The sequence below is a fragment of the Carassius gibelio genome, chromosome B3 (genome assembly GCF_023724105.1).
Source record: "Carassius gibelio isolate Cgi1373 ecotype wild population from Czech Republic chromosome B3, carGib1.2-hapl.c, whole genome shotgun sequence".
Taxonomy (NCBI): Eukaryota; Metazoa; Chordata; class Actinopteri; order Cypriniformes; family Cyprinidae; genus Carassius; species Carassius gibelio.
The window spans coordinates 20,140,102-20,166,903 of NC_068398.1; the positions used below are offsets into that span (position 1 = coordinate 20,140,102).

Here is a 26,802-nt window from a genome sequence, read left to right on the forward strand (position 1 = left end):
TTTCTCTGCATACTTTCCATTGGCTCAGCACACTTCATTACACACTGTTGCTTTAGGTGCAGAAAAAAAGCACAATAATTTGCTTTTTCCATATTAAGTACCATTCTTTCAAAAGTTTTTTTTTTTTTTTTAGTTTTTTTTTTATTTGTTTTGCTGAATAAAGTTGAACCAGATCACTGTTTGATCTCTTGCTCATATACATATGTGCCTTCTCACGTTCCCCCCTCCTTCCTCCCCCGTGTACTATGTACACTACCCCTCCCTCTGGCCAACTCTAACTCTCCATTCTCTCTTTTTCTCTTGCACATGCAACCACAGGAGCGCACGGATCACACCAACACCACAGAATCATGTCTGACTCAGAGACTGCAGCTCCTGCCGAGACCCCTGTCCCAGCACCCTGTGTGGCCATCAAGACAGATCTAGACAAATGGTAAGTGACTGGATGGTGTATGGTCCATAAAACCGGTCCATTGCAACTCTGTATAGACCGAATTAAAATGTATTAAATTCTCATACTCCAAAATGTGGATTTATTTCCACATAGATTTATTATAGGCTAATTCTTAATTAGTTAATATTGGTGATATTCAATAGAATTATGATACGCAGTGTTAATACTGCATCGTGATGGCGATCCAAAATGGAGGGAAGAAAGGACCTTGTGGCGAATATGAGGTGGAAGGTTCGCGCAAAGGGATCCAGTGTTTTTAATAAGATGTAACTTAATTAAGCTTAGTGAGTTTTGTAAATGGTTTGATTGGTGTCAGTTTGATGCGAGTTGGCAGCAGCAGTGGGGCCGCTCATTAAGAGCATTCTGGGGTTTTTCTTCAACTTCAGTTCTTCCTCACGGCTGATTGGCTGTTGGGAATGTGTCTACGTCATGCTTTTCCTCCTGCTCGTCCTGCCATCCCTGATTTCCCCTCTCGGTCTTCGCCATTTCTGTCCCTGCAGTTTCCCTGGCCTCGCTTTTCACGTTTGAGTTTTGACCACTTAAATGAGAGCAAAGCACTGATATTTACAGGTGAACCTTTTCTCTGGTTTTCCCTGCCCTCCCACTAATGGGTTTTGCTGGTTTTATATCCTGCAAATGAAGGAGATTGTGAACAGTGATGAACATTCATGCAGTATGCATACGCTGTCCTTCCTCCTATGCAGGGTTTCATTGTGTTCCCTCTCTCTTGACCACTGACACCAGCCATTGCTCAAGCTGTATTTTGACCCTAGTCCCCACAACAGCCTAAAAAATGTAGACTGGCTGCTTTTGGTGTTTGTAGTGTCGACAGGCCTGGGCAGCATGAGAAAGGAGATAAGGTTGCACATACGCTGACCTTTGGTGTGCAAGGACTAGATAGGGAAAGGGTGTGTGGGGGTGAGAATTTGGTTGAATAATGTGTCACCGTTTCATCTGAAGCAATGGCCATCACAGTCACCTTCATTTACAGCAGTGCTTCTCAACTCCAGTCTTTGAGACCCACTTCGCAAGATATTTCAGATGTCCCTGTTCAACACACCAAAAAGCTGATGAGATGAATCAGGTGTTTTAATTAGAGAGACATCTAAAACATTCTGGTATGTGGGACACTGCTTTAGTGCATATAAAACCAACAAAATCCACTGTAATCCAAAATGGATTTAAGGGGGGGGGGGGGGGGCATTGAAAAATGGAGAAAAGATGCATCTGTAAACATTAATAGTTTCCTCTCACATGAGCAGTCACCGCTCAAAATCACAAATCGAGACTGGGACGCTGCAGGGACAGACACAGTGGAGACTGATGGGAGAATGGCAGAACTATTAACAGTTAAATGATGTAAGCAGGTCAGTTTCTCATTGACCTTTATGTGACCATTTTGACCAGCAACTTGCATGTGTTGCTGACTAGCTGAATGTTTAACTTTACAGAAGGCGACCTTAAGTAACGTACACCACATTGGTAATTATAGTGCCCTCGTACATGGTAATGCATACGTGTGTGTGTGGTGTGTGTGTGTGTGTCATTCATTAAACAGTGTGACGTACTATTGACTGGATCACTTTATACCTGGTCTAAGCATGTCACAGTGGCCATTTTGTCAGTTTTTTTGTCATGTTAGTCCACAAAGGGGATTCATTCATCATGTCTGGGCTTTAAACCCAGAATAAGATTAACCCCACAATCTAGCAGTTATTCACTAGGAGAATACATATACAAACATACACATACAATACATATGCCTGCTTATTGTGGTACAGTGTACAATTTCTGACCTTATGACCTTGAGATGTTCTCCATTTTGTATAGTTTCAAAGTCTGTGACTGAACATCAGCCTCAAAGTAACCGTACCGCAATTGGGTCCTATAAACTATCCTTTCAAGAATGTAAATGTAAATCACAAATTAATCTTTTACACTTTAAGCTGATTTTTCCCTCTCATTTGTGTTAGCATGCCTGCTCTTGTAGCGGTTGGAATGCATTGTTCTAGTTTTGTAGAAGCCCCCCTCAGGGTAAACAGTGTTACTTGATCTATCAATAAACAAAAGCATCTGCTTTATCAGCATAAGATTGCTTTTTTACAGGATTTCCATGTGGAAATAAATCAATTCCATATGGATTCAGTATTTATTAGATTCCAGTTGAATTATTCTTTGGGTCAAGTAAAAATATTTCCTATTTGTTGTGTTTATGATCCGAGCACTCCTGAGCCGTGCCCTTTTTCCTTTTGCATTATATATGGGAGGACTGGCCATCATGTGAATTATTCAGTCTTCATTTTGGGATACTTTTTGGTATCAGTCTAATTTTACACCTCCAAGACTGACAGATTTCAATATTTGACTGGTAATAAATATGGTTTGGTTCATTTAATGCACATTTGTAACACATTTTAAGATCAATTTATCTATAGTTCACGCCAAAAAAAATGAAAATTCTATCATTTTTTACTCACACTCATGTTATTACAAACCATTTATTCTGCAGAACACATATGTGACTCTGGAAATTTTAGGTATTTCTTTTATGCCAAAAATCGTTAGGTCATTAAGTAAAGATCATGCTCCATGAAGATATTTTGTACATTTCCTACTGTTAATATATAAAAACTAAATTTTTCAATTAGTAATATGGATTGCTAAGAACAACTTTTGGACAACTTTAAAGGCGATTTTCTCAATATGTAGATTTTTTTTTTCTACTGAGATTCCAGATTTTCAAATAGTTGTCCTAATAACAAACCATAAATACATGGAAAGCTTATTTATTCAGCTTTCAGATGATGACTGGTTTTGTGGTCCATGGTCACAAATGATAATGTAGGGAAGAATGTTGGTAACCAAACATTGGACAAAAAAATATTTTATATTCCACAAAAGAAATCAATTCATACAATTTAGTGGAAAAGGTGTGAGTGAGTAAATGATGAACTATCCATAGCACTAGCTTTTAAAATGTGCTTTTGACACCAATTTTACACCACAGATATAGTGAAACAGATATAGTTCAACATTTGTCTCCCAAATCAAAAGGTCTTTAAACACACCCATGCTCTGGTTCATATGACACAGTTTTCCAGAAATTCATCACCTTTTGAAAACAAACTAGCTTTTAAATGGACCATTCTTCGAGCCAAAAAGAGGGTGGTTTTCCAGTTGACGAGAAATGGTTTTGTGATCTCTAATCATTGGTTGTTGAGGATAAACACATAATCTGACCCTGATTGTTTTTTTGTCAGTTAGTCTTGTGCTTCACAATGGTCCATTCTCCCTTTGCATGTCTTCTCTCTGAATCTAGTATTAGTATTAAGATGGCTGCCTATGAAGAGGAAATGCCCTTGGCTCGTGAAATCCCCTCGTACATCCTCACACCAACATCACGTGGCTCATCTGAACCAGTCTGCATATGGCGCTTTATATTTAAATCGACCAGCTGTGTGTTACATCACCGCTCTCTGAGAAAAGACAGAAAGCGAGGAAGAGCATGCTTATGTCAGCATGCGAGATGCAGCAGATGATCTGTGGGGGAGGGAGAGACTAAAATCATTTTCTCTCCGGGGGAGGGGCTCTTTTCCTCATAAGTCACGACATCTCCCTCTTTTAGCAGGAGGCATGTCTCTTTTCCATTACCTGCTTGCTTTGTCACGTGGCTCTATCTTTCACTGGTTCAGCTGGATTATCCACCTCCCTCTCTTTGCATCTCTTTCCCCCTTTACTCTGTCATTCCTACCCTTGTTTTCGCTCCATCACTCTAATGCAGTGTGTCAGTGTCTGCCGTTGTTTGGTGTGGAGAGGCTCAGATAATCTCATTCTTACAAATGCATACATACTGTCTCATTCAGTCGAAGCAGAATCCAGCCTCTCATGAGTGCACATTTTCTATGACTTTGCGGAAACAAAAGACACAATCAAAGTTATGTAATTTCTTTATAGTGTGTGATACAGAACCTTGATGCTTGATCATGAAGTCTTGCATGCTTCAGAGGGACAAATCTGAATTTTTGTGTTGTATTTGTGATATGTTGATGTGAATCAGAGTGTAAGTGTGTGTGTGTGTGTGTGCTGACGTAATGAGCGTGTTTCCTGTGTGCTACAGTGTAAAGGAGAATGGCGAGGAAGCGTGTAAGGAGCTAATGGAGGCGTTTGCTGCCTGTGTGAAGAGCAATGCTGAGGCGTCATGATGAGCTCAACATGCTGGAAAAGTAAAGCACATTCACTTGCTTCATTTCCCTTTACTTGATCAGATGAGTATTTTATTTATGTCAGATCAGCAGATACATTATGTACTATGTTTTCTTTTCTAAATATGTGAATATGGCTGACTGATCAGTATTTCAATTTAGTTGGCAATTGTCTAATAATTAAGGATGCACAGATCTAATATATATATATATATATATATATATATATATATATATATATATATATATATATATATATATATATATATATATATATATATATATATATATATATATAACAACAACAACAACAACAAAAATATTGTTTCCACGTTTGGGTGAGAACCGATAATTGGGTTATATTTATATTTCATACACAATGGTAATTCAAAGTGCTTTACATAAAAGAAAGTAAAATAATCATGAAGAAAAATAATAACAAAAATAAAACAAGCAATTTCAAAACTTTTAAAATGATTAAAACATTTACTTAAAATGAATTTAAAAACAGTTAGAAAATTATGTTACATAAAAAAACAGCGAAAATATAGTGCAATCAGTTCGGACATTGCACAGTGCTTAAAATTAGTTTTGTTAAAGATAAGTTAGAGTACTGTATCATGGCAAATTTAAATGAAATGTAATGTGGGAAATAAAGTATTCAAGAATAAATGTCCAACATAGACTATAATGTTAAATTATATTCATAAATTACAATATTGTTTAAATTTCACTTTTAAAAAATGTGTCAAGTTTACTTTACTTTACTGCCTTAAAATGTATGTTAACTTGACAATTATTTTAGATTATTTTAGATCAAATTAATTTTAGTGTAGTCAATCTTTTCAAGTCAGTGTTACTTTATTACTAACCAATTCACTCCACAAATGTTTATGTTGTTGTATCAAGTGAAACTATGTCAACTGGAAACACATATTTAATATTCTTAATATTACCATTTTATTGGTTATTAATTTAATCTTAAGCACATTTGTTCTGCTCTGTTTTATGATTGTCTTCATAATTTTTCATCTTCATTTGAAATGTATGATTCTCTGTATTTCTGTTTGTTTTTAGCGTTTTACTGCACTGAGTCCTCCACCTTCCCAGCATTCCCTGCAGCTCATGGCACTGGACTAAATGATGGGGTTTGGCAGCAGAGACCATATTTGTGTTTCTTCCCTTCTCTACCCCCTGTGAAGCTTAAACAGATTCCTCCAAGCACCAACCTCCCCTTCCCTCCCCGTTCGTGGCTGATTGTATTGATCTGACCTGTAGACAGTTTGAGAGTTGATGTAAATGATGTGTCTCAGATGCTTTCAAAAATGGAATAAAGATTTTAAAAATGGTTCGATATTTCTAACTGACTTTGTTTGACAATGTTTGTTTTCGTACTTAGGGAAACCCCTAAAAACAGCTTTCATTAACTTTCTTAGCAGATCCTGTCTTGCCAAAAGTGACTTCTAATGAGTCCCTGTGGTTTTATTTATAAAGAAGTCCAAAACTTTGAGATGGATGCAGTGAACTGGACTGTAGACAAGGATTATGTAGGCTTCTGTAATGGGTTTAGGTGAACTAAAGTAGGAGATTAAGCTTTCCAGTGTCACTAATACTCTAAACTCCTCACTTTGACTCTTTAAGAGGCACACAAATACACCCACCCAAATCCCCAAATGCACTTATCTCATCAGTCAATCAATCAGATCTTATGCTCATTCATGAGCTGATCTATAAGCAAAGCTGGAAGTGTGAAGACTTGTTCTATAACCAAGACTAAAAATCCCCAGGGGTTGTACTACGCTCAAACATGCTGGTTTGGTGTAAATTAAACAGCACAAAACAAGAAATTCAAGCTAATTATCAAAGCAAAAGTCTTGTCACACCAATTTTACCGCTTGCATAAGCAGAGACAATTTTGGGTGATGTCTCCATGAATCACTGCTCAAATGTGATCAGATCATGCAACCATCTCAACCAATATCAGAGCAGTAGGCTGGGAAATATTGGATAAGGATTGAGGTTTGTGAACCACTGGGGGTTCATGAGTTGATGAAAAGCTAGTCATTAAATAAATCATAAAAATATAAAATTATGACATTTCAGAATAAAGTAAAGAATATTTTAGAATAGCTAATTCGAATTTTTTTATGTGAAAAATAAATAAAACGAATTACCTTTTTTTTTTACAACCTAAATGCGTGATTTGTTACAATTATACTTACCCGACATTACCACATTTCCAGCCAACATCCTTCTGCATCCTCCATGCTGAAGAGAGATTTCAGTTGTCATAAGACTTCAAGAAAATAAAGGGAGGACGGTGTGCTCCTGCTTGAAGCCCTGCCAGACAGGTAAGAGTAGGGGATAACTTTAGAAAACGTTTCAAAATGCACCTATAAAGGTCACTGAATGTGTTTAACCTTGAAAACATCACGTGAGGGACGATATGAAAATGTTGAGAGTTGGATATCCAGGTGAATCTGCAGGAATCACATCTGTCTGCTGATCTCTGTCAAAAAAAACACAATTAGAAACCCTGAACTGTGTCAGCAGACGTGTAATCTTGTAATGACTGAACACAGCATAGGTACTTTAACAGTTCATGTCTCAAATGTAAAATATAGAATAATACGACTCTAGAGCAACGCCCCCTGTTGTCTACAAATGCCAGATACAGATTGGAATCAAAGATACTCCCAGTACTTCGCTATGCCTAATGTTTTGGTGAGATTAAGAAATAATACCCCAACATAAATTGTTATTTAATAGATTGTTCAGTAACTTCTTGCTTGTAGAACACGCCCCATGTGTTTGTCTCTGCCCCCTTGTGTTCAAACATTACACTGCAGGGATGGTGCTAGGTAAAAGTGCATTTCTACATTTTCTTTTCTTTTCTGCTCTAGCTTGCTCCCTAATCTAACTTTCTAATAAACCTGACAGTGAAAATTGTTGGATCTCTGACGAATTGTGTTCCTTTAAGTCACTTTGGTTACTGTTTTTTTCAATCTTTACTTGTCTGAAACCTGACAAGTACACTAATTCTCGGCCTTTGACTCATTTTTCAATTTCATAAAACACTTTTTGCAAAACACAATCCTCTGTAATATTTTTTTCACTTGCTTACATTTTCAAAACTTTACATCTTTTTTGGACACACAAATGCAAGAATTGCAAACACAAAATGCAAAATGCCTCACATCTTTTACAAAATGAAGCACTGCATTAAAAATATGACAAACACATCTCAAAAGCAAACATTTGCAAACACCTTTCCCATAATATTACAGTTTTTTTTTTTCAATTTCTAAATGACAGTGAGCACAACTGGAGCTACATGTGCAAAACTTGAACTACAGTCTGCACTGTACACTGCACTGCACAGTTCACATCACCTGCAAAACTGATTCCAAGCAACACACTTACAGTTTCAGTGACTTCATACAAAGTCATATTTTCTTCAAAGAAAATAGGGGACATTCTTTCACATGAATTATTTACATTTTTAGAACATAATTCTTTAAGGTAAATGAAAATGAGCAGTTTGCTTCAATAGTCTGCAGTAAATTTACAGTAATTACAACAATTACAGTAATGAGAAAAAAAAGGTTGAAACTAAAAGTTCATACTGTAATTCGAACAAATAATGGAGGGTCTAACCCTGAAATTGCAATCAGCAGTATTTGAAATCTCTTCTGTTTTGAATGTGTGCTTCACAGTTTTGACAGCAGTGTGTTAGCATTTGAACAAAGTGCTGTAAATCCACAGTGTTGTGCAGGTTGTAGTTAAAGTGTGTAGAGTTTTGAAAACTGTGTTCAAGTAATGAAAAACGAACTAGAGTTTGGTCCACATGAACTGCTGCTGTGCAGACTGTAGTTAGAGTTTTGCACATGTGACTCCAGTTATGCTCACTGTCGTTTAGCAATCGAAAAAAACTGTAATTCCTGTCAGATTTGTGTGTTACATAGAGAAATATGTTGTGTTTTGCAAAAAGTATTTTACGGAATTGAAAACGGAGTCAAAGGCCGAGAATGAGAGTATGGTTCTGCAGATTTGGTGTGTGGTTCTGCTGTTTGAGTGTCAGCTTTCAGAAAGTGTGTAAAGATTCTGTGTAAGCAGTTGAAAAAAACTGTAATATTATGGCAAAAGGGTTTGCAAATGCTTCTTTTGAGATGTGTTTGTGATATTTTGAATGCAGTGCTTCATTTGTGCTTCATAAAAATCTGCTAAATGCATACATGGAAATGTAAAAAGACTGAAAACTACTATGCAAAAACCCAACTAGTCCCATCAAAGATGGATATTCCTGCAAGCCTGTGACTGCTTTTTTCTTCTTCTCTTTTTTCCCCCTAAAAACTACAATCTAGCCTAGATGGGACAGCTAGTCCATAAATATTATGATAACACGATCTGAAAATATGTACATTCATCAAACAATGGACAGATGCTGCACAATGACAATAATGGGTTCAATAATAATGTGAGGGGCGGACGTGGGGTGGGGTGGGGGGCTATGACGAGCATGTTCAGTGGGAATCTTGTGAGGGAGGGGACGCAAGCAGCGCGGAACCCGGATGCTGATGCTGCTCGTGTCGGATGGGGAGAAGCAATACAGGGAGAGTTCGAGCTAAAAACCAGAGAAAGGCCCACTGACAGAGGGACTGCTATCCTCGCGGTCACAAGGCAAGGGAAGCGAACGGATTAAAGCCAGGCGGCTCGAGAGGATGACTCCGCGCGCGGTATCCGAGGCGACGGGAGGAGAGCGCGAGGAGATGCTGTGATGCGCTGCACATAGCCAGCGCGAGGGAGGGTGGAGGAGGCTCCTGCGATAGTTAAAGATGCTCGCGGTTTGACCAGGAATGTGTTCCGTGCGAATAAAGCCGGGGATTTCTGCGCAAACACTATAGCGCAATGCACTCCTGGATTAACTGACGGATTCATGTGACGGAAGACGCAGAGGCTTTCTTCCCCGAAAGGGTGGCTGTTTTCTCCCGTGCAGTTCTCCCGTATTTCCGGATGTGAGGCCTGGAAGATACCGTAGTTTATATCAGGCACGGGACGCTCATACGCTGCATCCAAACATTAATTAAATAAAAACGAAACATTTTGAAGAGTCAGTGACAAAAGAAAGAGACTTAGAATAATAGGCGTAAGGTGTTACAAACCGGATGCGCGAAATGTGGCCAAGTTTTTAATTAATAAATAGATCAATTGCAGTTTGACAATAACGGGAGGCTACATGAATATTTATTTTAAAGATGAAATCCGGCGAAAATAAACCGATGACTGAACCAGGCTACCAAATACTCCTGTTAGGCTATCTTTATCTGTCCTCAATATTCATAATCATTGTGCTGTCGTCCGCAGCTATTATCTGATCTAGTCATAGTGTCTTCTCGTACCCTGACAGATTTAATCGTGTCCCCTCATCCTTCTTCCAGCAGCAGCTGCAAACACAGGCCGTGTGGATCGCAATAGCTGCTACAGTTTGGCGTGTAGGCTCGGCTGGACACGCATTTCTCTGTTCACTTTTGATATTTTCTGACGGAACATGTTACCGATCCGTTTCCACGAAGTTTAAGGAGTCCCGGCAGATGTTTGGGAGTAGGCCACGGCACTGACAGCACGCCTCAGCATCCCTGTGTCATCGCTCACCGTCTGTGATGTCTGCACGGCGGAGCTATTGCGTGAGCAGGACAGACGCCAGTGGATACATTGTGAGAATACACTGATCACCCCCTTTATATCGTGACACAAAACCGCGGTCGAACGAAATGTCCAGTAAGGAGGTGTCTGGGAGTCAGGCAGCTCAGTACGTCGGGCCCTACCGACTGGAGAAGACGCTGGGGAAGGGCCAGACAGGTACGAGCAGTTCCTCTTAGGTTAATGCATTGGAATCAATTCTGCCCTAGTTCGCGCGACTCATTATATTAGTAGCATAATCTATTGAAAGGCTGGTTCGTTCGGCAATAAGCAAAGCGGTTAACGTGGGTGCTTCAGCTGATGAAATGTAATGAGGCAAGCAAGCAAGCGACAGTAAGGGCAGTGTTTGATGAAGGAAGATTATTTCATCCTTCTGGCGTTTTGTTTTCGAGTCATGAGTGGCAGTGATTCATTCGTGCTGTTTTGAAGCTTGAATGCTTTTTTTTTTAAAAAAAAAAATTATATTTATGTTACTAGTACTTGTATTTGTTGTCTAATAGTGACCGTTAGTTGCATTTCTAACGTTCATTAGATGCTAGTACTTTTCCTAGGCATATCTATTTAATTATTTAAGGTTGCTAGTAGACTACTCTTTTGCTATCCCATTAGAGACAGATCACTGTTACTTGGATCTGTGGTTCAACTTGTCACTTTCCACCTTAGCTGGAACCTGTTAAGGTTTTACAAGTAACTGTTCAATAGGTTCTCACCAGTTACTTTCCCAATAGTTATATCTATTCTCACAGTTTTATTTGATATCATGAAAACTAGTAACTACCCAAACTGTTATACCATTTCTTTTTTTTACTTGATGCAGTTTTTTTTTTTTAGGTTGTACATGTTGTAGGTAATGAGTAGTCCGCTACTTTAGTTCAATTACACAAGTAACAACTTAAATACATACGAGGTAGTGTCTAATCATAAAGTACTAGGAAATCTTGAATTGGTACTAACTTAAAATTTGCTTACAAATTGCAGTTAGTTACCAGTAAGAAACAGGTAAAGCAACAAATGAGAATCTGTATTATAGTGTAAAGTAAAATGTAAAATAATTCCTGTCACTATTAGATTGCTAGTAGCCTAATTAACAAATGTACTAGTCATGTAAACCTAGATACTAGTTAGTTTTAAGGTATAATAATGGCTTGCAACCATTCTGTTCTGAATGCAAAGGCCACTAAGATCGTGTTTGTCAGTATATTGTTGCCTAAATAGGATATGAATGTTCACAAGAATGATATAGATCTACATACATTAAGAAGTAGATGCTTTATGAGACTGTCTATGAGCAGTATGTACTGGCGTTTTTATGTTATTTTTTTGGAGTGTGCATAAGTCAGTAGTGTTTTTCTTAGTGCTGCTTTTTTCAGGTGTAATGGTCTGTAAATGGGAATTGATTACCTAAAATTGTGCTGTCTGAATGTCGCAGACATATGCTGTCTGCTTTTCAGTTTTAACAAGCGCAACTCATCTGGATTTGAATGTTGTCCGTTTTTAAAATGCACCTGTAAAGAATGACCATCTGTGTTCCTCCTGCAGGTCTGGTGAAGTTAGGAATTCACTGTATCACAGGACAGAAGGTGGCCATAAAGATAGTTAACAGAGAAAAGCTATCCGAGTCTGTTCTTATGAAAGTAAGTTTTGTGCACTATGAATTTACAATGCAAATGTCTAAAAGTTCTAGTTTTTCTCGGTCGCCTCCTGCTTATGTAGCATTTTCTCATTTACAGTAAGTAGTAGCACAGAAGCTGCATAACTCCAACTGCTTTATTAACCACAGTCTTTGCTGCATCTGCCCTAATGTTCTGTGCTAAAGAAATGCAAGACTCTTCCTGCTAAGCCATTTTTGTCCGTGTCTACTGTTGATTGTCAGACTCTTGTTAACATATTGACTATATTAGTTCTAATTGAAAGAGATCGTCTTTGCTTGGTTATTTCCTTCATCAAAGTTGTTCCTTTTTCCTATTCAACTCTCATTCAATGTTCCTCGCTCTCCCTGTTTCTGCAGGTGGAGAGAGAGATAGCTATTCTTAAACTAATAGAGCACCCTCATGTCCTAAAACTGTATGATGTGTACGAGAATAACAAATATCTGTAAGTACTGCTCTGTTTCTCCACACATCTGAAGCATGTCTGGCCTTGTCTCGTCTTGTCTACTAGACTTATCACATCCTGCATTCTCTGGAGGTGTGATGTGTGTACCATTTCATGTGCATCTATCTCTGTGCATTTGTGTCATAAATGTCTTTCTTTTTCTCTAGGTATCTAGTGCTGGAACATGTATCTGGTGGGGAGCTGTTTGACTACCTGGTAAAGAAAGGCAGATTGACCCCTAAAGAGGCTAGAAAATTCTTCAGACAAATCATATCTGCTCTGGACTTCTGTCACAGTCACTCTATATGGTAGATGTCTCTTTTTACCTTTTTTTATTTAATGTGCGGAACACACAGATTCTTTAACAGGCACATTTTCTCATAATATTTGTGCATAATCAGCATTCTATAGATTATGTGAATGTGAGTGCAGATGAAAACTTAGTTATGAACCCCAAGCTGACTTGCATTTTATCCAAATATGGGTCATTCTATATGTACTCAGGAACTCTACCATACATAGATTTGGGTTCAGCACATTGTTTTTTTTATTATAGGAAATTAATCATTCTATTCAGTAAGGGTGCATTAAATTGTTCAAAAGGCATTTATAATGTTATACAATGTGTCTACTTCAAATAAATGCTGTTCTTTTGAACTTTCTTTTCATCAAAGTATCCTGAAGAATATATAATGGTTAACACAAATATATTAACCAGCACAACTGTCTTTAACATTGATTAGAAATATTTCTTGAGCAGTAAATAATCATATTAGAATGATTTCTGAAGGTCACGTGACACTGAAGACTGGAATAAAGATGATGAAAATTCAGATTTGACATCATTGGAATAAATTACATTTTAGAACAGATTATAATAGAAAACAATTTCATTTGAAATAATGTTTCTCAATATTACTGTTTATACTGTATTCTTGATCGAATAAATGCAGCCATGGTGAGCATGTTAAGAGACTTCTTTCAAAATTATTTAAGAAATCTTACCAACCCCAAACTGTTACCAACCCCCAACTTTAACGGGAGTGATGATAGATAAAAAAAAAAAAGAAAGTTAAGCATTTGTAATTGTGTTACAAAACTTGTGATTTATTTGATTTATTCTTGTTGCATGTTCTGCTGGGTATGCATTATGCAACGCAAAAATAGGTTATTCTCACTGTCTAAAATAATTATGGTTTCCTATACTTACGGAAAAATATTACAGTATACAAAAATATATTACAATGCTGTCATTAAATTGTTTTTTTTCAGCCACAGAGATCTCAAGCCTGAAAACCTCCTGCTGGATGAGAAGAATAATATCAGGATTGCTGACTTTGGCATGGCCTCCCTACAGGTTGGGGACAGTCTGCTGGAGACCAGCTGTGGGTCAGTAGTTTTGTCTTTTTGCGCTTTTAATACTGTATTAATGAAGATGAAATATTAATGCTCTATATTATGTATCTGCAGATCACCCCATTATGCATGTCCTGAGGTCATCAGGGTAAGGACAAAGCTCTTAGAGCAAAAGCACCATATGTTTTAACGTATAAGTCTCACAGATTCATATTATACAATCAGCCAGTGCTTATCTGTACTTAGTGTTTTTTTCGATTCACAGGGAGAGAAATATGACGGACGTCGGGCAGATGTGTGGAGCTGTGGGGTTATTCTCTTTGCTCTGTTGGTGGTAAGAAGCTTGCTGCATCTTATTTGTGTCATTTCTGACATTTCCACCCACCTTTAATACCTTCCTTGCATGCCTTTTTTATTTAATTAAAAAAAGTGAATGGCTGGAAAATATGTGTTTTATGTCTTAAGTTTTATGCCATTGACTGTGGGCATGTTGCAGACTTGATGCTCTCAGTTGTAACATCTCACCTCACAGGGAGCGTTGCCCTTTGACCATGATAACCTGCGTCAGCTGTTGGAGAAGGTGAAGAGTGGGGTATTTCACATGCCTCACTTCATTCCTCCAGACTGCCAGGCTCTCCTCCGTGGCATGATTGAGGTCAACCCTGAGAAACGCTTCACGGTATGCAACACTTCTTTTTATATAGAAATTGTCTGCACACTACTATTCACAGTGTTCAAAGGGGTTTTTAAGAGGCTGCATTTATTTGATCAATAATACAGTGAAAACAGTTATAGAGTGAAATAATATCACGATTTCGAATAATTGTTACCTATCCAAATATATTTTAGAATGTTTTTTATTGAAAATGTCATTACTCCAGTCTTCAGTGTCGTATGATCTTTCAAAAATCATTCTTATATGCAGATTTGGTGTTTAAAGAAACATTTCTTATTATGTTAAGAATAGTTACAGTTGTACTAAATATTACTATTAAATATAAATATTTTTGTAGAACCTGTGGTAACCTTTTAATTTAAAAGACCGTCATTTAAAATAAAAGTTAACGGTATACGTCATAAATTAATTTAAAACATCTTAACTGTCACTCTTATAAATTTAATGCATCCTTGCTGAATAAAACTATAAACTTACTGTATTGCCAAGGAATGCTAATGATAATTCTTGTGTTTTTCTTTTCTCAGTTGGAAGAAATACAAAAGCACCCTTGGTATCAGTAAGTATCATGTGAGGTACCTTGAAAAGTTCAAAAAAGAAAACTGTTCACTGACTGTCATGCCATGTCAACACAAAAGGAGAATTTGAAAACTATTTGAGCAGCATTTTTTCTTACATCAACAGTTTATAGTATGTCTGTCAAACTCCAAAAAGCCTATCATGATTGTTTTTTGCAACAATCAGACTGAATGTTCATTTTGAAGAAAAATCTTGCCGTCCTGTCTAGAGTTCAGCCAAATATCATCATTTACATCATCAAATGTCACAGGTTCTTGACCTTCTCATGATCAAATGTCATTAACATAGAGGTTTGTGTCATACGTATGAGGAGAAATAACTTGAGTCTGCTCTTCACACAAAGCTATCATATGTCAACTGAAGATCTGGAATATAGCCTATGCATCATAAGAACCACGTTTATGTCACTGTGGTCACTGTGCAGTGCAAAAAATTTACTGCCTTGGTTACACGGAACTATTCCAATAAAAGTGGATTTTATTTTATGTTGTTGCATGTAATGCCCACAATGTGCACTCCACATTGACTTGCCTGTGCGTCTGTGTGTCGTCCTGTCTCAGAGGGGGCAGGAACGAGCCGTGTCCAGAGCAGCCAGCCCCGAGGCGTGTGTGTGTGAAGAGGATTCTGTCTCTAACAGATCTGGACCCTGATGTTCTGGAGAGCATGCACTCCCTGGGCTGCTTCAGAGACCGTGTCAAGCTCACCAGAGACCTGCAGTGTGAAGAGTGAGTCTGAACTTCAACACATCTCAGCCTGTAATTCAGAAAAGAATAATGCACAAACTCAAGATTTCAAGGAGATGATCTGATGGTTCACTCAAAAAAAAAAAAAGATATTACTCATTCCACTCCTGTATGCCTACTTCTGTGAAACCCAAGAGAAGATATTTTGAAGAACGCTTCTGTCAATACAATGAAAGTCAGTTTGGTTTTCTGACTTGCAACTCTCCCTTCCCAGAGAAAACCAGGAAAAGTTGATCTACTATCTTCTGTTGGACAGAAAGGAGCGCTACCCTAGTTATGAAGATGAACATCTTCCACCCAGAAATGATATTGGTGAGTGAGCTTTTGCAGTTCAGGCCTGTGTGTGTTGCTGTCATGTTCAACACCATGAGAATAGCTGGTAACCTAGAAAGCACGCTGGTGCTTTAGGCCTGAAAGTTAGCCAGTTTTATTTAAAGGCTCTAAGGCAAACATCAGTGATTTGTTAATGTAACATATTGAGGGCTTGTTCCCAAAATAAACAGATCAAGACCAGACTAGGACTAAAAAGACACTTCAAGGTGGATGATCATCATCATTAGGAGGTTGACAGGGAAGTCGTAGCATGTGTTTGTTAGGGCAGGTGCTGCAGGCTGGATCAGAAAGGGACTTCCTAATGTATACAGAACAAATGTTCTGTAAAAAGTAAAAAAAAGTCAAAAGTTGTCCATCTGGCATTGATGCCAACATGATTTTTGACATTTCTATTTACTTGCATACATTTTGTTAATAAAGAGGCTTATTGTTTGTATGGTGTGTCTCTCCCTGGTAGGGCTACACAATTAATAATAATTAAAAAAATTAAGGTCCCACTTTATATTAGGTGGCCTTAACTACTACGTACTTACATAAAAAAATAAGTACAATGTACTTATTGTGTTCATATTGTATTGTAAAACACTTTTGCTGCTATTGAGATGGGATAGGGGTAAGGTTAGGGAGAGGGTTGGAGGTATGGGTAAGTTTAAGGGTGGGTTAAGGTGTAAAGTATGGGTCAACAGTGTAATTATAAATTTAATTACATAAATTAAATACAGATGTAATTACATGTAGTTTTTTTTTTAAATGTAAGTACAATGTAAAAACATGTATGTACACCATAAGTACATTGTACTAAATTATTAATTAAAATGTAAGTACATAGTAGTTAAGGCCACTTAATATAAAGTGGGTCCAAAATTAATAATCAAAATAATTCACTTAAAAAAAAAAAAAAAAAAAAAAAAAAAAGATCAAAGCATTGCTTATAATGCTCTCTGAGAAAAGCAACACTTTTATACATTTATGTAAATGTAAACGTTACAAGCATTTTTCCACGAAAACAAAAGCTTGAGGGTTTAACATGTGAAAGTAAAGAAATTAGGATGGAAATATATTACCAAAGAAATACAGTGAAATAATTACTACAGTCTTTAAAAATAAGCTAGTAACAAACAATGATATAAATAATAAAAATAATACTATTCTTCACATTGAAAATGATCCAAAAAAACCAAAAGTATGAATGTAAAGTCGACTGATACATTATCAGCTGAAGCTGACTAAAGAGATTTGAGTTGCCTTTAAGTTTCAGGTACAATGTGAAAATTAAGAGAAAAGATTTTTTATTGGATTTTTTTTCACTCAGTACACTTTTTTTTACTGAAATAATTTAGTCCCTTTTGCTTCAAAATTTAAGCTGCAATGAACTGTGAGATGTTCAGTGTTTATTGTATCACAGTGCACATCTGACAGAATCTTGCCAAAATTTGAGAAAATAATTGCAATCAGATTTTTGGACTAAAATGTGCAACCCTATTATGTTAGTCCATAACTTCACTGTCATGCCATGATTCGTCTCTCATAATGCACTTGTTGTATTCAGGTATAATTTACCCTGTTGCTTAGAAGCATTCCGTCTCTCATTAAGACATTGAAAAGGACTTCTTTTTCAGCTTCTATGCTAATTTCCCTTCAAACGCTGTAATACAGATAATCCGTGTTGCATTGCAGTTGTATATTTTATATATAGTTTTATATATATATATATATATATATATATATATATATATATATATATATATATATATATATATATATATAAAACAAACCTTAGATTCCATCATGGATATAGTAAGGTTTGTAATGTGAATTGTTCATGAAGAGCACACAGTAGATGTTTGTGTTACAGTGGCTGTGTGTGTGTTGTTGTGGTTGTGTGATCAGATCCTCCCCGTAAGCGGGTGGACTCGCCCATGTTGACCCGTCATGGGCGCTGTCGGCCGGAGAGAAAGAGTCTGGAGGTACTGAGTGTGACAGAGCAGGGCTCTCCAACACCTCCCCGCAGAGCACTGGATACCTCTGCACATAGCCAGAGGTACATGCCAACTGTTTGATAACTTTGTATTAACCTTCATCTGAAAGTCAAGCATGATGTACCACATGTGTCCTCTGTTCAACTTCAAGTGCCTTTCAGATACAATACTGGGTAAATTCACTGATGACTTGCACATATTTGGTGTGATAGGCCTATTTTAGCACCATTTTTTTTTACTATTACAGTAAATATTGCAACTTTAACCATGCGCTCTTGTGCATTTATATATTTTTTTTTATATGTAAGCTAGACTCATAATAGATGGAACTTATTCCCCCCAAAAGCTGTTTGCCTCTCATAATTTATTTAAAAAGAAATGTTTGTATGCATGTTCTATTGATCATTATTCATGGCAGCAGTGAAAAGGAATTTTACATGGATGGTACTGTTACACTCTCCCGCTAGAAGGGAATGAAGAAATGCTGGAGATAATAATCCGAAATAGAGAAAGGAAACCAAGGAGACATCCAACAAGTAGAACTGACAAAACAAACTGAAAGGACTAGGAATTTAAACACATGACAACTGGGAAAACACAGGTGCATGGAATGACTAATTAAAGGGAACACAGTATACATGGGGAGGGAAAACACAACAAAATGAGTCTGGGGCGTGACATAACTCCCCCCTCCCGGAAGGCGCATCCCATGCTGTAACAATTCTATCAGGGAGGGATGAGCGGGCAGACAGAGTCCATGGTGGAGCCGACGGAGGGAGGAGCCATGGAGGAGGAGTGGCTGCCGACCAATGGTGACGGAGCAGGTGGAGGAGGAGCCCAAGGCGGAGACAGATAGCCAACAAGCTAGGGGGATGCCTAGGTTCAGGGGGCCCAGGTTGAGGAAAAAAGGGGGTAGTTCAATCTCCAGTTCAGACTCCCAGTCTATTAGATCCACCTCCCAGTTTTGGTACCAACACCGCTCCATAATAAATACTAGCAAGTTAAAACATTCTTGATCTCAGACAATTACTGTATAAATATTGTATTTTTTTTGCAGTATCTAAGTGAAAGCTAATGAAACAAATTTAAGAAATTGAAATCAATGTATGTGTTATGTTTAGGCACATAGAGCTCAGGAAAATCTGCAACAGCAAGTATTATCTTATTTTCTTTCATGTTGTTTTTCGATCACGTAAAAGCAAAATGACAGCTGTGATTAAGGTAAATTGCTAAAACACCCAAAAAAACGTTTTAATCTTCCACAGTGTGCGCTGCTAGCTAGTACAACACAGCACCTGGACTCTTGTGAATGCCAAACATTGCTGGCCCCGTCTCTCATAGTCAAAATGAACTTGTGGTTGTGGCATACCATGTAAAATATTCCTAATTCATCAAATAAATGACCGAAGGATCAAAAATATATATCCAGAACCACAGAGCAGAAAATACAGATGAACAGCAGTATAAGTTGGTGCTAGTGAATTCCTAGTGAATTCCCTACTAAGACTTGTACTCACACTAGAGGTGTATATCTAAGATAATGAAGATATCTGTGAATATAAAGGGATGTTTGACTGATATGTCCTGGCGTTCTGACAGGTCTCGGTCAGTTAGCGGAGCTTCAACAGGCCTCTCATCCAGTCCCCTCAGCAGCCCTCGAGTAAGTGACTCCACATCTTTAACTGATACTGGATTAGAAGTAAAATACTACTATGTAGAGCTAATTTTACAATGGTGAAAGTTTTCGTGCTTGTTTTTGATATTGTGCTATGAATAGCAAAGCTGAACTGGATTCAGCTGCTCTTTTTATGTTCATCTATCTCATACTGTCCTCATACTGGAGTCATTATCCACACCAAACACACACACACAAATGTTAAGAGCTTGTTTTAACTTGCATTTTGCACCTCAATTAAAGACCTAACATTCATTACTAATTGATACTAGATTTCACGTGCTTCTCTAAAGAGCTTTGCATCATTTTCCTAACTCTTCTCAGTTTAATTCTAATGTTAATAATCATATACCATATCTTTCATTAACGCTCATGACCATTGCTGTGTCCATCTCTCCATTCCTCTTTCCCTCTCCATCCTTCTGTCCTTTCTCTTCCTACCTGTCAGAGCCCAGTTTTCACTTTCAGCCAAACTGAAGTCACCACTGCTTCCACCACCCAGTCCAAAGACCCCAAAGCAGGAAGTTCCACCACCGCCCGGGTGTCCCAACGCGTGCCTGACCAAAAAACCCAGACCCTACCCACAAAAGCGGCCTCTGACCGCCCCCACCTGCAGTCTATGAAGTCCCTCCCCCTGCAGACTCCTCCGTCTCCTTCACCCTCCCCCTCTCCAGTCCTGTCCCCCATTCCTCGTTTCTTCTTCCCTACTCCTTCTGTCCTGAAGTCTGTCACTAAGACCATCTATCCTAACTCTCCCCATGTGTCGCAGGTCACCCCACAGGGCTCCCCACTCCCCACCCCTCTGGGGACCCCTGTGCACCATCCCCAGCACCCCCCTCCCACCCCGCCCTCCTCCTCCTCCTCTTCCTCCTCTTCACGAGCTGAAGGAGGTGGTGGTGTGGGCGGTGGTTCCATGTCCCTAACCCCGCCCTCCAGTCCTGGGGGAAGTGGTGGAATGGCTGCCAGTAGTTCAGCCCACTGGAGGACTCGCCTCAACTCCTTCAAGAACAACCTGCTGGGTTCGCCACGCTTCCACCGTCGAAGGCTACAGGGTGAGAGGAGCATCGCCAAAGTATTGCTGTCATTGAGTTAAATGTCATAGTAAAAATGTTTTTATTTGTGTCAATAGTTCCTACGTCAGAAGATATGTCAAGTTTAACTCCAGAGTCCAGCCCAGAGTAAGTATTTAGAGGAATAAATCAGTATTTTCACCAACCCAAATTTTTTTAAACCAGTTATTTCTATCTTTTGCTGTAGTGTGTAAGAAGGGAATATCACTTTACTTTTACAAACATTGCAAATATTTCAAACATTTTTGCCGTTAATTGTAATGATCCAGTAATATTTTGGTTTGCACACAGAGTCTGAAAACAGCCACAGAGAGGATAATATTTCCAAAGTTTTCACTGACTAATGTAAATGTATTTAGTTTTTGATGGCTGCAACGCATTCCTAAAAAGTTGGGACAGAAGCAAAATAAAAGTGAAAAGGTTACAGAATATCCACGTTAAACTGTTTTGAAACAGTTGACAGTAAGCAGTGAAATGGTAAAAAGTCAGGGTATAAATATTGGGTATAAAAGGAGCATCTCAGTCTTTGCAAGCAAAGCTGGATCATGGCTCAATCGCTTTGTGGCAATTTTAATGAGAGAAGTGTCAAACAAATCAAAAATCACATTTCACTAGGCAAAATTGCAACAAATTTAGGTTTTCATCCACTACCATATGTAATATTGTGAAAGGATTCAGGGAATCCAGAGAAATCACAGGAAACCTCAGTTGAATGTGCTTGACCTTTGAGCCCTCAGATGGCATTGCATGCTGCAGTGTTAAATATAGCCACATGAGCTCAGGAGTACTTCAGAAAAACAGTCTGCTGCTGCATTAAGAAATGCAACTTGAATCTCTATGTGGCAAGTGGGGCGGGGCCGAGAGGCGTGGGAACGAGGAGTGAGGCCAGGTGTAGTGATTGAAGATGAGCTGCACCTGCGCCCCACCGCTGGTATCGAGTCCCACGTAGGAGATGGAAGGATATGAAACTGGAGCGACTATAGTGAAGGACGAGAGTGGACCAGGCCTGGGCCATATTTTATGTTTGCTTTTTATTTTGTGTACTATTTTTTATTTTAGTACTATTGACATGGAGGCATATATTGGGATTGTACAGAGAAATATACTGCCATCAAGATGATGTCTTTCATGGGAAGTCCATGGTTATTAGATCAAGATAATGCCTGCTCTCATTCTGCATGTGATAAAACAGTGTGGTTTGTAGACCCAGAGAGAATATGTCATGAAAAGGAGAATCAGACAACGATGATCAAAGCCTGCTGAGCTTCTGAAGTCTTGTATCAAGTGAGTTTGGAAACAAATGTAACTTGCAAAACTTTAACAATTAGTATACTCAATTCCCAAACAATGAAACATTGTATTAAAAGGAAAGTTGAGGTGACAGCATTAAACATGCCTCTGTCCCAACTTTTTTGGAGTGTTTTTCAGCATCAAAATCAAAATTTGTACATTTACAAAATACATTTATGTTGATCAGTGAACACTTTAGAATTTTTTTCTTTGTACTTTTATCAGTTAAATAATGGCGAAAAAATAAATAAAATAATGCAATTTTTTTTACTATATGTTCTATTATATACTATAATAGTACATAACACTGAAATTACACTGTGCATTGTAATGTGATACTAAAATTCAATAGGAGCATTTAAAACCACTGGTTTAACTTTTTTTTTGTGTTTAATTTTACATCAATTTACACAAAGTAGAATTTTGATAATAGACATGTATTGGTTATCAACCATATAATGAAAACAGTTACTGATTTTTAACATTGATGCATTTTATGTAAGCAATATGTCATACGCTCAATGTTGCTACAGCAAAAACCTGCTCCTATGATCTAGTGATCTAGTGTTTGTTCTGAAGCTTTTTCAGCATTATCTGGCTACTTTACCTTGAATGTGTACAGTTCTAGGAATGAAGGCAGATGAGAAGACTCTGCATTTTCAAAGAGAACATTCTTGTATAATATATGTATGTGAACTATATATTTTGTATATTTATCTGCATTTTTGTCATATTTTTCTATAGGCTGGCAAAGAAGTCTTGGTTTGGAAATTTCATCAGTCTGGAGAGGGAAGAGCAAATATTCGTGGTGATCAGAGACAAACCACTAAGCTCAATCAAGGCTGATATTGTCCATGCCTTTCTATCAGTTAGTATATTTTTAATGTTAGGTGTTTGCTTTCCTCACTTCAGATAAGCTTTGTTCATTCTCTTCTGAAGATTCAAACTTTGATGTACATCTCTGCTCTCCTCTAGATTCCCTCCCTGAGTCACAGTGTCATCTCTCAGACAAGTTTCCGGGCGGAGTACAAGACCTCTGGAGGTCCGTCTGTCTTCCAGAAACCTGTCAAATTTCAGGTTGACATCGCCTTCTCTGAAGGAGAGCGAGAACGAGAGAGGGAGAAAGAGAGAGAAAGGGAGGGAAGGAGGGAGACTGGCATCTACAGTGTCACCTTCACCCTATTATCAGGTATTTAGGAGACGAGAGAGCCAGTGTCATGAGTCTGTACATGCTGTCATTTCTACAGATGTGATGATAATGTTTTTCAGGTCCTAGTCGCAGGTTTAAAAGAGTGGTAGAGACCATTCAAACTCAGCTGCTCAGTACACATGACCAGCCCTCGGTGCAGGCGCTTACAGGTGAATGTTCCACGCACACTTCCACCCAAAAACATAGAATCATACAAAATAAATTAAATCAGATATTTTAATTCATTTTAGTTTAGTTTTTGCCACATTTAATCTTAAGCTATTTTTTTTTTTTTATTTACAGGGGTGCACGTGCGCATGCCTGACCAAAATAAAAAATGCGCTGTGTAAATGAGTTCAGACGGCTCATTTGCATAACGTACTTGACAGCTGTTAATGCACAATTACCATTTTAGGTGGACAAACTGTAATAATGTATAAGATTTCTATTCAGACTGAAAGCATACATCTAGGCTGCCGGTTTTAAAGCACAATGCATAAAATTCATATATAAAAAAGTAAATATTAGCATTTTATTTTTAAGTTTTATATAAAACAATTGAATTGTTTATTTAATGTTCTCTTTATTTTAAATATAATAGCATCTTCACACTTTTTATTGTTATTATTTATTTTTTAAATTTAAATAACGTGCAATTACATTATTATCATAATTATTAATCTTTTTATTTTTTATTTTTTTTTAATAATTTTATTTAATGGATCCAATGTGAAGACCACAATAAAAAGTCTCAGTGCTCTTGTGAGAACCAGGCTGAAAAACTTATGTGCGCCCCTGATTATTTGTGTACATTAGTTTTTAAGCTTAGTAGTATATTTTTTTAATTAAAATTTTCATATTTTAGGGCAGCCAAGGTTTATTATGGTAAATGTTATATTTAGATATTAAAACACATGGTTACGCATGCCATTTTAATGCATAATGCAGAAAAAATGATAAGGTTTATATACCATGTACCAAAATCTAAAACTAAAATTAATTTGTTGCCATTTTTAGTTTGGTTTTATAGATCTTTAATCTTTAGTTTTTTATTAGTGAAATGTGAAGGTTTCACATTTTAATGTACCATGTATACAAATCTGAACTTAAAATTAATTTCTATTTTTGATTTTAGTGTACTTTTATTTTTATTTCTCCCAGATGAGAAAAATGGGCTTTCGTCTCGCGCACCCAGCACACCGACCCGACAGAACTCCCGTCGCTCGGAGGGCGGAGGTGATCGCGGTGAGCGAGCAGAGCGCAGCGATCGAGGAGAAGGGAGCAGTATTGGCGGTAGTGTGAGTGTACTACAAAGAAAGGGGTCTGGGAAGGATAAAACTCGCCTCCTGTCCTCAAATGGGACCCAGTCTCAACCCTAAGTGAACTAATCAGACAAGCTGTCAAGCGGGTGGGAACAATCCCCGCTCTTGACTCCCCCCAGACATGACTCCCTCATAGTCCATCTGCACAGTAGACAACAACAGGTATACTCAGCCTTGATTCTCACATCACTAGCGGAAACCCTGGGATCCAACTGCGACAATAGGAGAGTCAGGAGTCTATCCACATGGAAGTGTTCTTTCATGCAAATAATCTTCTGATGAAAAAGAATTACGATCAAGTATCCTTGTTAGGAACAAAGGATTTGAAAAATGAAAGCAAGCTGTATCACTTAATAGAAACCCCAGCTATAAATTATTTCATACTCTACAAACAAGGAGATTGACATCCGGTGGACATCTAATGGCAACAAACTATACAAGGAGGAACAAACACCAAGTGGGACAAGAAAGAATGTCTCCAAAACGTATAATCATCCTCATCCTCATCATCATAATCAATGATCCATCAGAAAATCACAATGAGCTGTTTGAGGTAGAGAAAAGCAAACATTGTGGGAAAAAGTGGGAAGTTCTCCATTCCTTACACCACTTGGAACACAAAAAAGGATTTCTAGAACACTATGTAAAGAAAATAATAGGGATCTTTAGAATGGCGATCTAAATTTTGTAACACAAGTCCTGTGTGACTATACCTTCATGAGCCGAGGACGGATAAGGCCTTTAGTGAGATGTTACGTGTTGAAGATATAGGCTATGTTTAACACTGATTGTTCAAGCTTGTGTTGTAGATCCTGAACTCTGTGATATGTTGTGGATCTGAAATCAGTCAGTGTCAGAAATGCAGTGGAGAGCTGCCCACTGGAAGCTGCAGTTGGCAAAATTTCCAGTTCTGAAAGTATCTCAGATTCATCCCACTCACTAAGCAGGGCACGGAGGGATGAGCAGGCATCGAGATTTCCCATGACATGTTCACACAGAGACCGAACAAGAGGAACAAAATAGCCAGTCACTCCTTTGTGTCTTACAAAGAGATAGTGTGAGAAAAAATGTGAAAGCCTTCACCAGTTTCTCATGTGATTCCTGGTAGAACTTCCATCATAAATAGAAGTCCAAAAAAGTATTTTTTGCTTTACATTTGAATATTTATATTATAATATTTCTAGCAACAAAATTAAGTGAATTTCAAAAAAACAACATTTTAATTAATTAATTTATTTAAATATATTTATTTCAGTGAATATTTATTTATTTATTTATTTATTGGATTAGTGTTGATGCTACTAATGTCCAAACGACAGGGGTGGAATAATTTCTAACTATAAAATGGCAGAAAACTTCAAATATTTGATATCAGTGCTGCAAATGTCCTTTTGAAAACCATTTGAGTAGCCTTCGTTTACCCATCTCATTTTCATTTCATTTTCAATAAAAAAGAAGAAAACTCCCAAAGGAGAAAAAGCTGGAGAAAAACTTCATCCAAGCAATGGCTCCATGCCTTGGACGTCTCCCACAGGAAAGAGACTTCAAAACCCTCCAGGATGTATGACGTAAAGACTGAAGTGAACCTTATGAAAGCAGAGGAACAAAACAGAGGGAATGAGAAGAAGGCCCGCTGTGTTCACTCTTCATCTTTGAGAATGTTACTCAGACAAGAGCCCAAAGTTTCGGACTCGTGCGTACCAGGCCAGCCCTTCGTACGAAATGCGAGCAGTATTCTTTTTTCACACATGCACACACACACTCCTTTTCAAAACTGATCTTGTAAAACAAAATGAATGATAACAGGACTTTGAAACTGGAATGCAGTGTCCTAAAAAGAGAATTGTATTCAAAAAAATAGTTGTCCCTTTCCTCGCCTACCCACGGGAATCAGTGAAGTGCTGTCTTAAGTGCAGACTCAGGATCAGTGGGGCTTTTAAGCTCATTACATGTGTGAATGGGGGAGAACCTGATCCTGAATATCCACTTAAAAGCTCTCCAATGAGCCTCTGCTCTGAAGCCCAGAATCTGACCATAATGCTTCACTCTCTCTCTCTCTCTCTTTCTCTCTCTCCATCTCTCCCTCCATTCCACTCTTTTCCTGACGCAAGGAGCACTAAATGCAAAGCAAGGTTTTGCT

The 26,802-nt window shown here is 37.9% G+C and overlaps 1 protein-coding gene and 1 long non-coding RNA gene across 4 annotated transcripts; both read left to right on the forward strand.

The window, feature by feature from the left end:
- Window positions 1-265: 265 nt before the first annotated feature.
- Window positions 266-6,004, forward strand: LOC127951839 (uncharacterized). Its single transcript, XR_008152751.1, has 3 exons — window positions 266-433; window positions 4,572-4,677; window positions 5,734-6,004. It is a non-coding gene; the product is annotated as an uncharacterized LOC127951839 (long non-coding RNA).
- A 3,206-nt stretch (window positions 6,005-9,210) lies between these two features.
- LOC127951759 (serine/threonine-protein kinase BRSK2) lies at window positions 9,211-24,933 on the forward strand. 3 transcript variants are annotated; one of them, XM_052549758.1, is made up of 19 exons: window positions 9,211-10,515; window positions 11,896-11,990; window positions 12,365-12,450; window positions 12,618-12,758; window positions 13,723-13,839; window positions 13,921-13,954; window positions 14,072-14,140; window positions 14,339-14,485; window positions 15,010-15,041; window positions 15,622-15,786; window positions 16,019-16,116; window positions 18,028-18,178; window positions 19,716-19,776; window positions 20,240-20,843; window positions 20,921-20,969; window positions 22,896-23,019; window positions 23,127-23,340; window positions 23,421-23,510; window positions 24,502-24,933. In XM_052549758.1, exons 1-19 carry the CDS (start codon window positions 10,428-10,430, stop codon window positions 24,717-24,719), a joined length of 2,583 nt encoding a protein of 860 aa, XP_052405718.1. In that variant the 5' UTR covers window positions 9,211-10,427; the 3' UTR covers window positions 24,720-24,933. The 3 variants fall into 3 exon arrangements, with proteins under 3 accessions (XP_052405718.1, XP_052405719.1, XP_052405720.1); XM_052549759.1 differs by having other exon boundaries at window positions 9,212-10,515; window positions 20,561-20,843; XM_052549760.1 differs by lacking the exon at window positions 12,365-12,450 and having other exon boundaries at window positions 10,499-10,515.
- Window positions 24,934-26,802: the final 1,869 nt, after the last annotated feature.